The 17560-nt window shown below is 42.8% G+C and overlaps 1 protein-coding gene across 7 annotated transcripts in view; it reads right to left on the reverse strand.

Annotated features, from left to right (window-relative positions):
• Positions 1-8974: 8974 nt before the first annotated feature.
• KCTD1 (potassium channel tetramerization domain containing 1) overlaps positions 8975-17560 on the reverse strand; it is a 99262-nt gene continuing 90676 nt past the window's right edge. For 6 of the 7 annotated variants that reach the window (XM_066992884.1, XM_066992886.1, XM_048080024.2 and 3 more), the window contains exons 3-5: positions 16897-17041; positions 14311-14616; positions 8975-10772 (exon numbers count right to left, since the gene is read on the reverse strand). In XM_066992884.1, coding sequence (XP_066848985.1) covers positions 10614-10772; positions 14311-14616; positions 16897-17041 — 610 coding nt within the window. In that variant the 3' untranslated portion in view covers positions 8975-10613. The remainder of the gene's footprint in view (positions 10773-14310; positions 14617-16896; positions 17042-17560) is intronic. The other variant, XR_010829651.1, reaches the window with a different exon arrangement.

Here is a 17560-nt window from a genome sequence, read left to right on the forward strand (position 1 = left end):
ACACCCAGATGCTCCAGCAGTGACTGCATTAAAAAAAAAAATCTTCAGTAAATAATGGAGATGTGAATAATTTTTTTTTCTTTTTTTAATGAAAATGGCAAAAACAGTAATTTGCTACTGTACATCTGCATCAGTTATTTAACATGACATCTTGCTGTAGTAATAATCCATCAACATCCAGTATTGCATATGGATTCATAAAAAGGTTTATGCTTGTGTTGGTGCATTCGCTGTCTGCCAAACTAATTATATACATTTTACAATAAATTATACATATTGAACTCAGAACCTGCTGTGTTAATTGCTTGCATTTTTATAGGGGAAAATGTGGTCACAGAGTGATTTTTCTTTTTAAGCATATTGAGAACATGGCAGAAGAAGATGCTATGTCTTCAGTTTACAGAGCTGAGAAATCAATATTTAGCCTGACAGTTTACCATCACTAAAACAAACAAAAAGATCAGCAAGAACAAACACTTGGAAAAGCTTTCTCTGGTGCCTTCACTTTCCTCATTCCTTTAGGCATCTGTGCCTTAGCTTGGAGAAACATGGAAATGTATGCACTGTTTTAGTACTGTGAGTGTCCCACGGAGATAAAGACCAAACTTCTATCGTACCAACAGCTAAGGACATATTTCAATGCCTTCCCATAGTGGGACTCCACAAAGAACTGGTGGTGAGCACTGGGTCTACCTTTCTCAATGTTCTGCTACTCACTTGTTCATTCTCCAGCGACAATGCCATGCAATTATGAGCTACAGCTTTGCTGCTCTCAGATATTCTGTGAGTAATGCTTTAAATATGGTTTATTGCATCAAGCTCAGCACTGGCTTTCAAGCCCCCGGTAGGACTGAATCCCCATTCAGTTCCCTACTGAAAAATATTGCAAAAGACCTCTCTCAATTGGAATCAAACAAACAAAAACCAAAAAACACAGAGCAGGATTAAAAAGCCAGATAATATGACTAAGTGAGGAAAGCAGAATTAAGTCATATCTTAATTGTAAGAAAATGCAAGATCATTTTGATGATCCAGAAACAAACGGTGTAACTTAAGGGTGACGTTTGAGGGGGAAATGCATTTGTGTCCTCTTTGGATCATTGTAAGTAGAAGGAAGCATAAAAACCCTTTCCTGCTGTTTTTTTTTTTTTTTTTTTTTTTTTTTTTTGAGGCAATACATGCAGACTGTTCTGTTTTCAGGGAGAAATACTGTAGAAAACTACAGCAGTTACAGTTACTGTTGTATAAAGGAAGCTGAAAAGTGAAGCCATTTTCCAGCACTGTTCGAAAGGCTCTGCTTTTATTTACCCCTGTTTCATGAGAGTTCCTGGTTGTCGCCTGCGAGAAGAGCTCTTCCTACAAAAGAGTAACAGCTTCATGCTACGGCACTTCCCAAAGCAAACCTTTACTTAGACTCTGCCATGTCCAGTTTCTCTCAAAATATATTAAATATATATATCTCAAAATATATTAAATTCTAAGGTGAGAGAATGGATAAACGCAGAGTACATAATCACTTACTAAGAAAAACAGGTATAAATAATGTTTTTTGTTTTTTTTTTGTTTGTTTGTTTTCAAAAAAAATAGAATATTGTTTCTGTTGCTTTTGATGAACATGCTTGCAGTCCATAGCACACGCTGCTGAACAAGAAAGAATGAAGGGATGGCCAGGCAGGAGACTGACTTTGTAATTAATGTAGAGATGTTGGAAGAAGAAAGTAATGAGAACATTTTCTGTAACAAAATAGGCTTTTTCAGGTTGTCTTTTCCACTCAACATCATGTCTTTTTTTCTTTTTTCTTCTTTCTTTTAGTACCAGGCATAGCTTTAAGATATCCTCTTTAAAGAATGAAAACAATCAAGAGCACTTTCTCCTCCTTGCACTGTCCCTCAAGTTACTGTCCTTCTCCCACTCCGGCATCCTACGCAAAAAGTGTGTGCTAATCCCTTCATCTGATGAACATTTCCCTTGCCCTCATCTTTCATCATTCCCGTGTTTTATTGTCACTAACCATACAAAATACAAACCTGATACCAGAGCTCCCAGTGACCCTACGTGCTTCTTTTACGACAAGCTTGTTAAACATTGCTGATGACTTACAGCTTCGTTCTCCCACGTTGGGACCCTTCCCTGTTTACACAGCACTTTTCCTCCCATACTCTGCTTTTACCCCTGCAAAGTTCAGCTTGCCCTGCGGAATGGCAGGGCTGGGAAACGGGATGCCAAGCCCTCAGTCCAGCTAATTACTCAAAATGCATCGGTTGTCACCTGGGGACACAGCTGGCCTGTCCCAGTAAAGCCCCTCTGACACCCTGAAGTTCTTTGCCTGTACTGTAACCACCCGGGGGGCCCCAGTGACTGTCCAGCACAGGTTTTGATGCTCTTCTTCAGTCTGCTTTCCTTGGCGCATTTTCATTTTTAACAGTGATTGCTTAAGCTTACAGCAATGCTGTAAAGAGTGTTTTTCCTGGTCTGTTCATAGCTTCTGTAGACAGGATAATTGTCTCTCTGGATTTATTTATTAATTTTTGCACTACAGGCACACCTCTCAGCAAAAAGAGGAGGGCAGCACCAACTGTGGGAGTAGGGCCACATTTCTCTCTTCCTAACAAACCTCTCACATCTCAGTCACTCCCATCCTTCGGGAGGTAACAGGATCACAGAAGGGCTGAGGTGAGAAGGGCCCTCTGGAGGCCACCTGGTCCAAGCCCCTGCTCAAGCAGCAACGCTGAGAGCAGGTTGTCCAGAGCTATGTCCAAGCAGCTTTTGAAGATCTGAAGGAGCCTGCCTGGAGAATTTGCCTGAAGGCAGGGAGCTGGGCATCCCTCCCACCCCTGCAGCCTGGGCACTCTCCAGCAGGAGGTACAGGAGCCGTCCTGGTCCTTGGCTCTCCCTTGCTGCTGGGCATTGCATCCCTGGTGACTTTTGGGTGGTTTCTCCATGCTGGAGCTCTCTTGCAGCACTTGGCCGTGCTACAAAGCTCGGTGAGTTGGGGAAGGCACCATTAAATGGTGGCCATCGGTCACCCACCTGCTGTTCAACCACCACATCAGTGCTGCGGGGCACCTAACAAGACCACACCGCCTGAGATTGCTGCAATAAAAATAAAGCCAAGCCAAGTGTTGACGAGTGGTAAATACCCTAATTTTTAATGACATGCATTGGAAGAGGTGGTTCATCTTGTACTGCAGCTGTTACCAGGCCAATGAAAACAGCAAGCAAGCAACAGCTGAGGATGTAGCTAAATCTCTACAGTTAAGAACACATAGCAAAGTAAGTATGTTTAAAGTGAAGGCATACTGCCTGAGAGATGCTAGCAAAAGGCAAAGAGCAACATTTACTATCAATATGTGCAGAAACATCTTGCTTTTTACCTCTTTGTCACAGTACAGCTCTCTAACATGTCTTTGATATATCTCATGGAATAAGTTAGAAAAAGACCCAATCCTGGTCCCGGGGAACAGGAAAGAAGCATTTCCTACACAGTTTGAGAAACACTTGTTTTTTCTTTTCCCACCAAAACAAAGTATTTATTATCTGACTGATTTATTATCTTGGCCTTCAGGCTCAATGGATGTATTAACAGGTAAAGACTTAAGGATCAACAAAAACAGAGCTTGCAGCAGAGTTCTAGATCAGAATGATCTGTGATGTGAAAAAAAAAACAAACAAACAAAAAACAGAAATGCTCCGTTAGATTCAGGCAAAAACCCAGTTGTGTTTAAAGGCATCAGTGAGGAGGAGGTGTGACAAGAAGTGTGGGTCCCTTGGGGACACTGTCCCATCCAGAGAGAGGATCTCATGCCGAGCTGCTGTGTGAACACAGTGGTGCAGTTGGTTTGGGCTCACAGAAAGGTCTTTCCTGTGAGCCTGACATTCATTCACTGTCCAAAGAGCAACCATAGGATTTTTTTTTTCCTTTCCAGAAACGAGAAGATCAATCAGGAATGAACTTGACTGCATGCAACATGTTAAAGCACCAAGTTACATGCGCTATGTTTGATTTTTCTTAAACATTGTCCCTTTGTGCCTCCTCCCTAGCCTTCAAAATACTCAAAGAACTCGGCTCATGCACTATCTGGTTTCAGGCAAGCAGTGTGGCAGTTTGCCTGAGCTAGGAAAAAATATGCTTGAAGTCTGCATTCACAGGCGGCTTCAACATCCTAAGGAAAATGCTTTGTTTTTCTAGCCTGAAAGTATGTCACAAACATGAATAGAATTATACGCTCACTCTCCCTCGCCCTCAATCCTCTTCACCTTAGGAAAAAATTATACACTTCCAATTACAGGGCCAGTTAAAATCAATACAAAGGTGGGAGAAAACAGATCATTTTTCTTATGGAAGTAACTGTTTTCATTAATTTTTCATTAGTCCTGCTTTTGTTGTGCTATCCATCACTGAAGGAGCTGGTATGCAGTAGATTACATTTAGGTTATCTTACATGCTTCCAGGATTTAGTAGATATTGCCTGATAAAGCTGCAAGCTTTATGGCTTTAACTTACATCTATCAATAATGCATCAGAAGAGAATTTTTCTGCACAACGGCGGTCCCTGAGCCAAGCAGCTTTCTCCTGGAAGAGTTGCACTGGTTACGGCGGATACGCTAGCACAGATTTCAAGCTACTCCTCTAAAGGCTACAGCTTCAAGAAACACAAGCAGATGCTTCAGGAGGGCGACAGTTTGGGAGGGTTTAGCCCTAGTTTCCTGGTGTTGCCATTTTGATTTTGGAGCTCTTTAAGCCAGGAGCCAGCCGTGTTTTGCTCGATGTCGGCAGCCACAGCTGGAAAACTTCCTGATATTGACCAACCTGGTGCATCTCGGGATTTTGTTGTGATCACTTTACTGATGAACAAAGCTCTTTCACAAATTATGTCATCTGGGCCAACCTCCTGCTCAGCCAGGGCCACCTGGAACAGGTTGCCCGGGACCATGTCCAGGTGGCTTTGAAGATATTCATTTATTTTTCTCTTGCCTGGGAAGGAATTAGAAAAAAAAAATAATCCCGAAGTGTATCAAGGCTAACACGGTCACAGCGTTACTTTTTAAGCTTGTTAGGTATCTCAAGGATGCTTTGTATGTGCTCAGCTTTAAAACCACGTGCCATAGCACCTCACCAGCTCCAGCCTCCTTCCATCCTGTATGGGCCTTGCAGGAGGCAGCTGAAGGTGAATCCTGAAGGGCAGCTTGCCACCCATGTGTTTGGAAGTGAGCCCTCATGGGTCCCTCCCCCAGCTGTATGACGAGCTTATTGCTACCTTTTCTCCTTACAGCTAGAGAGACATTTAACCGAAGGTTTGCATGATGCTTTGAAGAAACCAAGTACGGTGCTAGGGCCAAAATTTTTACTCTTGAGCTGCCTAGGCTTAGCCTCAAGCAGAAGAAAACCAAGCCTCCTGAACTGCAGAGAATGAGGGAAAGAAATGCATGGCTAGTTTTGTTATTTATTATCTGGCAATACATGTTTTTAACGTGAGCCCTCCAGATCTTAAGTATTTATTCATTCGGAGGCAGTAAGAATTAGTGAATTCGCTGCTACAGATGTTCAGAATCAGCATCCATACTTGAGTTGTTTTGTCTTTTGCTTTTCCATTGACTTTAATTTCTTTGGGGCTGATCAAGAAAGCATCAAACATCCCCTTGTATCCTTGCTAAGCCCCCTGGTTTGAGCTGAGCCAGAATGAGTGCAGTATGGGAGTTCAGGGGACTTCACCAAATGCAGTTTTTTGCTTTATGTCAGTGCCCACAGCAAGGCACACACTTAGCATGTTGCCACCCTGCCCTATAGGCTTGTGTGCCACCGGTGATGGGCTATCTGGAGAGAAGACCCTGTGGACCTGCAGCTCAGCAGGGCTTGGAGAGAGGATTCTGATTGAACTAGGCTTCCAACAACCTTCAGTGGGAAATAGTGTTGATTTTTAAAAAGGCACACCACAGGGACAAGGCACAATTGCATCTGATGCAACAGTACAGCTGACCACCACGCGGTGCCTCTTCTCACAACCCCAAATTACACCAATCTATCATTTGGTTCACAACTTGAGTGTGGGGCAAATTCATGACGAATATAGAAGGCAGAAAATGGGATCTGGCCCACAGAATCTAACATCAGCTGAAAAATAACGTACTGTATTTTAGAGACACAGAACTCAGTAACATATTAAGCCTCTGGACGACAAATGTGAAGAAAAACACAGATTCAAAGAAAATGGATTTTCTCCATCTGTCAGAGGACCACCCCCATTTCTGGAGCTTGCTCTGGTACAAATGGAGGATGCTTTGGGGGGTTGGCATCAGCATTTTCCCCCAGCGTGGACATTAGCATCCCAGTTACCAGCACTAGCTCAGCTTACAAAGGGATGAATTTTTGTGCTATGCACATGCATCTTTTATTTGGAAGATGTATGGTTTTAAGCAACGAGACTTTAACAATTTTGATCTCAAATAGAGGTCCCCAAATGCTAAGTCAGTTTTGGGGTCTTCAGTAACCAGATCAACGAGGTGGCAGCCAAAGCCAACATAGGGACCTGATGCAATGTATTGATTTTTGGTGGTGGCGATCCCTCCAGACCCTCAAGAAATAATAAACCACTCAAACTAAAGTCTGAGAAAAAGCAACTGATCTACAGGCCCTAAGGGTGTCTTGGTTTCATTTCCACTGTAAATAAACCTCAGGCTGCAAGAATGACTACATACAAATACCAGTTGTCCCTAGAAATAATTCATAATATAGAACTCTGCAGTCAAGAAATGACAGATGGAAATAAATGCTTTTATTTCTCTGAAGAAACCTGCCCCATTGTCAATAAAAATACTTTCCTTGTCCTTGACCCCAAATCAAGTCTTCCTCCCCCAAGTCCCCAAAAAAGTGAACATCAAAGAAAAATGCACTTGACAACTTATCTGGGTGATGGTAAAACCCCTGTAATTAGTGTATCAATCCATTTTTAAAGGTGGTTGTAAACAAATTATGCTCATGAACAAAATGTTTCTCTTCCAGTTGAAAGCAGGGCCTGTTTAGTGTAAAGAAAAGTAACTAAGGCTCAAATTTCATGCTTTCAGTGGGTAGTAGGATGTCCCCATTGGATTTTTTTTTATGGATTCAACCAGACATCAAGAAATAGTGCCTCACCTCTACATTTTTGTGGCAATTTTGAAATTTTTTCTAGACATATGCTATGGAAAGGTGTAACATCAGCTGGGCTAGAATGCCCGGCCAGCAAGATCTTGGAGATAAAATAAATTAGCGGCACTTGTTTACAGGCAGTACTGCTGGAAAGGGGAAGTCATGACTCTGTGGGACTTCATGCCTCCCAGCTGGTGAAGCCAGCTCAGTCTTCAATGGGACACTCATGGTTTAAAGGTTCATCCAAGCATGCCAGGATCCATATTTATTTTATGCACTTGTTTAATACATTAAGGAGGCAATAGGGAAAGAATTAAACCTCAGGTCAATGGCTACTGCAGGAATCCAGTTGTCATGTTACAGAAAGAAGCGATGAAGAGCCAGCTCCTCTGCCTGTGTCTCACCGTGAGAGGGTGGCAAGTGGCATCTGCCACCTCTGCATGTCCACAGCGGTTCTCCTGACAACTGCTTGACCAAGTTGCTGAAGTACAATGTTGGCAGGTACTGTTCACTGTAACTCTTCCTCTTATTGAACACAGCACCACTGATAGCAACATTTTTAATTAAAAAATTAGGTAAATTGAAGCTATTGTACGTGCCAACGCTACTAACCTCTAGAAAATAGCTGATTGTAGAGTCTGGTCCTTCCCCAACTCCCACCCCCTTGAAATATTTCTCATTTGTCTCACTTTTTCTGAAGAACATTTTAATAAATGTTCTTTTTAATATCTTTTCTAAAGAACATTTTAGAAACACATGGTTACAAGCTGCAACTGCAAACAGGACTACCTCACTTTTTCTCCAAAATCCACGTCCAGCTTACTCCTGCGTATTGTTTGCCATCAGCCACGGCTGTGTTTACTCATGATCTCTGACTCCGTGACGGCACTGTAATCGCAGAGACATTAACATCCAGGGTCTCGGGGTGATTTATGACTCCTTTAACAATGAACACGGCCTCAGCGGGAGGCCATCCGGCCAGCCAGAGGTGTGGAAGGAGCACAGGGGTGTCCCTTGGTGCTGTCAACTCAAACAGGTACGGACTGAGCAAGCAAAACTGCTGGCTGAGCACAGCCTGACGGCTTGGGGAACAGCATGACAAGAAGCAGAAGGAGCAAAAAGTGGGGTGAAGATCAAGTGGATGCCACCTTTGCCTGCCTCCTCCACACCAAGGCTGTGCAAAGGCACTGTGGGGCCAATTTCGGGCCTGACGGTGCTCCTGGGCTCTGCCTCCGGCCTACACCGGAGCCCATGCACAGGCACAGCAGCCAGCAGGGCAGGTCTGGATCTGGACCTTTGGGCTCAACAGCCTGGAAGTGTGTCCTCAGGTGCATGTGGGACTGCACCTGGGAGTGCAGGAAGGGTTTCTGAACCAACCCTCTCCAAAACGCCACATCACCTCAGACCAACAGCAGTCGGCATATTGTCAGCCTACGGCACCGGCTTCTTTGTTGACATTGCTAACTCCGTACCACTTCCAGAAGCCTGAAAATCTGTTAAAAGTATTTATTTCCCATTTTTTGTTGTTGTTTGTTTTCTAACCGACTTCTACGCAGACTAACAACCAAATTTTGGGCAGGAAGAGTAAACGTTTATTTGTTAAGAGGACTACTTGCTGCTGATTGAAAGCAAGCACTTGTGCTTGTTTGCGGCAGCTGTTTCAGTACTGGGAACAGACCGATCAGCGTCACATTGAAGATCTAATAATCTGCTAATGAACCTTAATTTCTGGAGTCCCCCTCCCCCTCCCATTTCTGTGTTTCAATAATTTCAAAACCCCACTGATTATGTGCCGACAGAGTTATTTAAATATGCCCTCTGACAAACTTTAATAAAAACCAGAAAAATTGTAGCTTTGAGTTATCAGACTATATTAAAAACCTTGTTACATGTATTTACTTTAACAATTTCTTTTTTCTTTTCTTAAATAAATAGCAAAGTGTCACCAAAATGAATGGAACGCCGGCACCATTGCCTCAATAGAAACTTCCATACCAGGATGAGTACACAGTCATATTTTGGAATATTGCATAAAAAGATACTTTGGAGGAAAGAAGGTGGTTGCTGGTGCATCTTACGTGGTGAAAGCATCACCCTGTGAAGGGGCCGTGCAGCAGCCTCATTACGTGGCATGTTTGTAAAGCCTCGCCGAGCCGGGCTGGCCCCAGCAAGAGACTGCAAAGGAGCAGCTGGCAGGACAACCACGCAGAACTTACTGCCTGCTGTCACAGGGACGGCCTAACACAAGGGGCTGGCAGTCTCACTCTCTCTAGGCAGAAGAACGCTAGCTCTAAACAAGGGAAATGAAGGACATTGAAACAAACAGGCTGGCTAACACTCAGCAGGGCAAGGTCTTTGAGAATTGGAGCTGCCAGCTCCTTAGTTAAGAGGGAATGATGCAACATGGATGCCTACAGAACCAGGCACCCCTTTTTGACTGGCTTCCCTGGGCTGGACTGGTATTTTCTGAGCTTGGCCAGCAGCTGCTCTTCAAAGTGGGACAAAGCTTAAAAGGGACAGCGCTGAAGGAAGACCAGCACACTGGACTGACCCCGCAAAGCAACCCCACAACAGCACCTGCTGCCTTTAGCTCACTCCACCGCGCCGGACTGCAGTGAGCTAAATCCCACTTCTCTGCTCCTGTTGGCTGAAATCAGACCCTCATTACTTTAAACAGAGTTTATTGTATTTAATACATTATAAAATTTGAAAAATTGTAGGAAAGCAGCAGATTCAAACCAGAGCATCTCTACCAAATATTAATTATTCTGGCCCCCTCTGAAAAAACACAAAACAAAACAACAAAAAATAACAACGAAAAACTCATTCAAAAGAAAAGTTAACCTTTCACATCTGTGAGGGCAGACAAAACGTGTGCGACTTCTGTACAAACTACATTTAAAATTTCAGTCGACTAGCTTTCCAACGCAATGGATGGTCGTCTCCTGAACGCCTGCCCATCCACCTCCAAAACAGACAGACATAAACCTCCGTATGCAAATAAAGTTGAATCAAGGTGTGTACACATTAAAAATTGGATGGTGTTTGGCAATGGAAAATGCATTATGAGCAGTCCATGTATTCCCCAATGGTAATGGCTTGTACACCGTTAAGTGGGCCCGAGTAAGGCCTAGGACACTTAATGGCCATCACAGCACCAACCTCATCTACCACTTTGTTGTTGCATTTCCTACCCTTTGACATATACGTACATATATGTATGTATATACATACGTATACATATATATGTGTGTGTGTGTGTGTTTTCATTTACACCTTGAGGTTATTATTATTACTACTATTCCAAGTGTTCCCATATGAATTCAGGTGTGGTCTCTATATTTGATATAAATGTGTCTTTTATTCAATTTTAGTTCCAGGACTTATTTGGAGTCCATACTGCACATGAAACGTCCCCCTTTTTTTTCTTTTTTTTTTCCTTTCTATCTTTTTTTTTTTTTTTTTGCATAAAGAAACATGTCCATTTTAGTCCAGAGGCTCTTGCTTTATTCGAATGACGGAGGGTGCGCGAGATGTCCTTCTGAGTTCCCGTCTCAGTACGTATTCACTGAATTGGGAAGAGTCCACCCCACCTCCACATGAGCCAACAATCTCAAACCCTCTTTGCTGTAACCTCTCAAGTACCTGCAAAAAGAGGAAACAAAACACCAATGTGTAAGTAAATAAACAGACTATTCACTGTCTAAGGATGATACATGCTGTGTTCAAATAGATCCAGCTAGAAAACAAATGTGGTTACACAGATCCACTAACTGGTTCCCTAAGTTCCACCGTATTGTCTGATTTCTGCTGACTTTTGGGCACACAGCAATAAGAAGAAAAATGGAGAAAAATAGGTATTCTTCAGTACTGTCAGCAAGCGCAGTATTCTTCTACCCGCAGATTCATGCCTGAAAAACTGCATTCTCTGCTTCACACAATTTACAGTACAATAGGGCAAATACAGGATTGCACACCAGACATTGAAGCATGTTAAGCAAACACTTCAGTTCAATCGTGATAATGCAGACACTGTGGTCGTAATTTCAGAAAAGTTACCATCAGATTTTCTAGAGACTAATAAGCTACCAGAACTGCAAAGATCTGTGGCTATACGCATACCAGTGGTAAAACCTGTGACCTAGCTAGGACATGTGCTAGGACAGCAAGGGCAAGCAGAGAGCTGGGATAGGGGCAGAAGCAAGCTGGGTTTTATAACGTCTATAAAACTACAAGACATGTTACATTTTTACACGCACTGCTACAGGTCAGCAAATGTCTTTCCAAAATACAACTAATTACACAGCAGACAAATCTCAAAAAGCAGGAGGTGGGAAAAGAGTTTCAGAAGCCCCCAGTGGAGATCAAACATCAAAACTTCAGTGTGAGTTTTATTTAACCTGATCTTTAGCATTTAATAATATAAGCCCAAATTCCCCAAATATGTCTCAATGCAAGCCACTGAAAAATACAGGAGAAGTTAAGTCTTGAGAGAAAATGTGATGGATCAGGAAATAAGTGCATCCCTGGGCAAATCACTCAGTCTGCATCCCACTTTCCAGGCCTACCATAGTCCCTGTCTTGCCTTATATTGTTCTTTGGACAGAGATGCTTACTTCCCCCAAAATGGAAGATGTGGCATCATCAGCATGGGATCAGCATCTCTCTTGAAGCCTGTGTGTATTTTGCCACTCTGACTTGAGTTTTGCACATCATTAAATAGGCTTGGCAATCTTGGTGTGACAAAAATGTAAACATCAGGAAAAAAGCTAAGCTGCTAAAGGATAAAATTGCTTTGACAACTATCATATGACATTTGCCCCCTTGAAGTACTATGTCCAGGTTTGGGGCCCCCAGCACAAGAAGGACGTGGATCTGTTAGAGCAGGTCCAGAGGAAGGCCATGAAGTTGACCAGAGGGCTGGAGCACCTCTCCTATGGAGAAATGCTGAGAGATGTTCAGCCTGGAGAAGAACAGGCTTGGGGGAGACCTTATTGTAGCTTTTCAGTACTTACAGGGGGCTTATAAAAAAAATAGAGAACAACTTTTTGCTCAGCCAGATAATGACAGAACAAGGGGGAACGGATTTTAAACTAAAAGAGGGAAGATTTAGATTAGATATTATGAGGAAATTCTTCACTCAGAGGGTGGTGAGGCACTGGCACAGGCTGCCCAGAGAAGCTGTGGATGCCCCATCCCTGGAGGTGCTCAAGGCCAGGCTGGATGGGGCTTTGGGCAGCCTGGTCTGGTGGGAGGTGTCCCTGCCCATGGCAGGGGGGTTGGAACAAGGTGAGCTTTAAGGTCCCTTCCAACCAACCCAAGCCATTCTGTGATTCCATGGACATGTGGCTAAATATCCATCTTTGAATGCAATATCCCTTTTCCATTATAATCTTGCATGCAGGGGTGTTCTAAATTTGCATTAGTCATTGGGAGAAAACAACTTTGATGTTTCAGCATGACAATAAAGGCCAATTATTTAAGAGACACAACTGCCCAAGCATAGCATGCGTTAACCATGTCTTGACAGGTCAGATAGGACTATCCCTTCTCCTGTGTTGAAGCACTAGCATTATATGCAGCATCTAGACAGCCTTCAGCACATACCACATTGCTCAACCCTCTTCATCAGGGGATAGGAGCAGAGCTTTGCTACCTGGAGAGCAAGACCTGGCAGCAGAAAGATGTCAAGCTCAACTGGCAAGTCTCCATGTAAGAATTTGCTCCTAAGTCTGGAGCATTTAGGAGGTGTACCTAAACCAAACAGCATCAATAGTGCTAATGATGATTCCAGATGTTAAAAAGTGTTCTCACTCCAAACTGCTGCCTGTGCATGATGTGCTAACTTAGATGAAGGTGGGTGTGGATTTTTTTTTTTAACTAACAAAGGATAAAACAGATGACACTACAGCTTGTAAGCTTAATGCAATTCTTACAGAAATTACCTGCGTTTGTCTCCCAGATTATTTTACCCGTTTCACAATTGTTTTTTTAAACAAATACTACTGATTTTAGTTATTGCCACATCCTCTGAATGTGAAAAAGGAGGCCCTTTCCTAAGATCACAGAATTAGATAGGTCCATTATTGCAATAAGCAGATGTGTCATTGTTGCCACCTCATGAAGGAGAAAGAATGAACCAGTTGTTTTTGTCCAAGGTAAAAAGCACATGGTACATTTGTTCAAGAAACATTTAGGGATATCATTATGCAAAAGACCTGGGCAACACTGGAAAAATTATATGCTAGTTTTTACCATGTGTGTGTGATAACTTCCCCCCTACTGCCTCATAAGAATCCTTCACATTTCAGCTTGCCTGACAGTCTCACTGAAGGGTCAAAGCCCCACAGGATGTCCCACATTGAGGTGTAGCAGAGAGGGCTGAGAGGCTCCTTCTCCTGTGGCTGCTGGCTGCTCCCTTCTCCAGAAATACTGGGTCCTACTCCAGGAGGAGGAGGAGAATTAGGAGGAGGAGGAGGCTGGCTGTGCTCTCCCTTCGTAGATGCATGGCCCTCATTTTAGAGGCTGGCCAACGCTGACACTAGCGTTCAGTCACCTCCTTCTCCAACTAATTCCCTTTTCCCCTCACTTTTCCCGTGTTCCCAAGAATAAGAGACCAGGGCTTTACCTTTTTTGTTCTTCTCTTCTCTCTATTCAGTTTCAGAGCTCCTAAGGACTCTCGGAAATCAGAGCACCTCCACCACCTTTCTTAGTGCATGGTGATTGCTGCCTTGCAAGGTGAAAGGACATAGCCTGATGCACTCACAATAGCTCTGTTGGGAAGTGGCACCCTCCTTCCCCAGCTTGAGATGTCTCTAGGCCCTCTCGTCTATCCAAAAAAACAATTTATGACAAGCAAGGCATGGGACTGGAAGCAGGGTTGAATGGTCGCCTTATGTTCAAGTGTCAAAAATATTTCTCCAAATATACAGTGTCTTTATAAATTGAGGCAAACATACCTCTAAGAGCTGTTTTTTAACACTAGCGTAGTTTGTTTTGCAAAGAGATTTGGTGACGATGTGTGAGAATTTAGTTGAGAAAGCAGCCCACAGAAGAAAATAACTAGCTCAGAGACTCCAGCTGATTTTGTTCATCGAAACCTTTCAGTGAGAGAGAAAAGCGTGCCAACCCACAGGTACCTGGTCAACAATCTCCCCTCCAATAAATGCGTGTGACCTCCTACCTGAACTGAGTTGAGGTGACAGTATCCGTTCAGTGGAAATCTGATCACATGCGTTGAGTCATGATTCCAGCCGGCATTGACAGAATTACACATCACATCACCGATTTCTGGAAACACTTCTTCTATCAATGACTTATCACCACTCAGTGTAATCCTCTCTCCGAGATCTGGGGCAACTCGCACCACCAGGCACTCACAAGACTTTGAGAAGCGGCCACTCTCCCGGTCCTGTTTCCACCTTTCCATCTCTCCTAGCATGGGCTGAAGCTGGAAATACTTTGCTTCTTCGTATAGCAAACTGTAGTCCTGAAAGACACACATATTACTGTGCACAATTAAGAAAGAGGCATTGATAATGTACCACTTAATGTATCTGGTTATTCAGGCTAACGCTGCTCTATATCTGGAACCTTTCAGACATAGCTCATAGCTACTGCATAGGAAGGTGTAATAAAATAATAGTGCAAGAAAAAACAAACAAACAAAAAAACTCCACCATCAGCAACTTAAAACAGACTGGGTATAGCAGCATTTGTGTGGGGAGGGGGAAGTTACACTTGATCATGTGCCCCATGCTATGGAATAATCCAGGCAGTCACATTCCACTTTTCCCCACATCTTTATCCCCACAGTGATGTCATAAAATAATGACCTCATTGAACAGATGGAACAGAATTCAATCAGGATTCAGAAAATTCATCATTAGGATCCATCGCTTCTTACAGCAATACTAGCAGGCATTGTAACAGGTATAAGAATGTAAATGAGAGAGACTGCAATGGTTCTCTGTGCAAAATGCTTCAGATATTTGCATAATGAATTGCACATATTACTGCATTTTAAAAATTAAGTATTTTTTAATACCTCTCCATTTTGCCAACAGTATTGTTTACTACATCATCTCAAACACCAGAGCAGAGAGAATGCATTTCTACATATAGCCAGTACAGATGTAATTTAGAATTTATGATCCTGAGTTTGTCTACTGCTGTATTTTAAATAAATAAATCAAAATATTGTTCTTCTACGTTTAAGACCATAAGACAATTTGGAAAATATTTATACAGAAAAAAGAAATAAGTGAGAACTAGGGAAGGCAGAGGAATCAAATGACCACAAGAGATGATTGGTAACAGCCAACACAGCCCTGATTTGGGCTACAGACTGAATACTTGATGAGTATAGGACACCTGAAGCCTATTCAGAATACTGCTTATATTTAATGTCCAATGACAAAGTCATCTATATATTTCTAAAAAACAAGGGGCTGCAGTTTACTTTAAGCACTGATCTGTTGGATGACTTACAGCACAACTGGAAGGGACACCCCTTTGAACATCATGGTGGTTGGGTGAATATGCCAGGAGATAACGTCTCTAATTTCAGCTGAGCTATGGTATATTTATGTCATTAAAGGACCCCGCATATGTCACTTCTTAATATTGCATGGAAGGTGGCTTTTCCTTTTTCTGTATTTCTGATTGCTTTCAGGACAAGTGCTGAGAACAGCACAAAGACATTCCAAGGCTTTGAAAGAGGGACATGATGCTATCAGCCGTTTCTAAATTCCCACGTTATTTGGGTAGGTTTACCACATCACCCAGGGAGAAGTATGTAGGTATCTCCAGCAGACAATTCAAAGATTGCTCCTGAACTGAACCTCACACCTGTTATGCCCCAAACACCTGAAAATGTCTCAGATATGAGGGATAAAAGACTGCACTCCAGTGTGAACTGCTCTAACCCTTCCACATCACCGTTTCCATTCAGTCCAAATTGCTGTACTTCCTACGGTGAACTAATGGTGCAGCCAGCCAGGCTGATATGCACTCATAAAGTAATGATAAAGATCTCTTCTGATTGCAGCTTTGGTCTCCAACACTCACTTCACAGCTACACCTACATACCTGCAGGCACACAATAGTCCGAAGGTCTGCCTCTGTAGGCTGACGTCTGACATGGTGAACTATTACAAATTTGTTATCAAAAAGAGAAAAGCAGACTTTTTAATAAAGGTTAAATGATAAACATAGAACTATTCATCCCTGACTTCTCTAAAAATGTAAAATTAAATTTCCAGTATGCATCCAGGAGTCTGGGGAAGAAAATATTCTATGACTTAATGCTCACATATTACCACGTGTGCTGTTTATTTTGTCAATACCATGATTCCCAAACGGTTCTCTGAATTTCAGCATGTGAGTGGAAGCTGGAGTTGTTGCAATCAGAAGGGAATGATAAAAGAGGATGACAGGACCAGTAACCAGCAAAGCTCACGATCAGTTGGTTGCAGATGGTAACATCCTTTGTTTCCATCACCATCCTACAATGTTTAATTTCCCTAGGTCAAATGTGGCAAGATTACTCCACCACACTATAGCTAGGAGGGGAAAATTTAATATTGATGCCACTCTAGAAAAGCCTGACAGATGCCACTATAGCAACCCCATGCTCACTTTTGCCAAGTACCTGCAATCAAGCACCGTATTCCTGACGTGCCCCCGTCTGGGGCTCTGTTTTGATTATATGTCAGACTCTTGCTTTACCAAGGTATATGCAAAACATCCAAGTCCCTTGAAATCTCACCTTGAAATCATCAGGAATGAGGAGTTTTGATGTTCTTAAAAAATTCAAGATATATCTGAACATTTGCCCATCTCTGTCGATGAAATAATGCTGCTTGAGGCTGTCGAGGACGATGGGCTCCGTGCCATCGAAGAGCCTGCCGATTCTGGAGAGGAAAGAAGAGGATAATGTCAGGGTCAGACCACACACAGCTCAGCAGTGACTGGGAAAATTTGCTGCCTTGTCTCATGAGACGACAATGCAAGAGTATTTGGGGCACCTTTCTCAATGGCCCCTTGAGCAGACCCCATCCCACCCTGCTGCACCAACCTCCTTGATCGGCTCTGTTCTGCTTCCTGGAGGAGTAAATGGTGAATTAGCTCGAAAATTACACTCAGGAAAAGCTTTTTATTTGATTATTTTGTTATTAAATTATTTTTAAACTCAGATCATTTTTTGGATGCTCTTTACTGCAACCCATGCTTGGACCACCACAATTGAGGAAGCAGTGGGTACTAAGTAGTTGGGGAAATAAAAGTTATAAAGTTTCAATGTGAGGTAATGATTTCACAGCAAAACCCAGCCATTTGTGGCAGGTATCAATTAGCATGCTCTAAGTTAATCAGGAGAAATGCCTCAGCATTTACAGAGACCACCCACCACCACGCAGTTGCCCAGAGAGCCT

This window comes from Anser cygnoides, chromosome 2, assembly GCF_040182565.1.
Source record: "Anser cygnoides isolate HZ-2024a breed goose chromosome 2, Taihu_goose_T2T_genome, whole genome shotgun sequence".
In the NCBI taxonomy this organism is placed as follows: domain Eukaryota; kingdom Metazoa; phylum Chordata; class Aves; order Anseriformes; family Anatidae; genus Anser; species Anser cygnoides.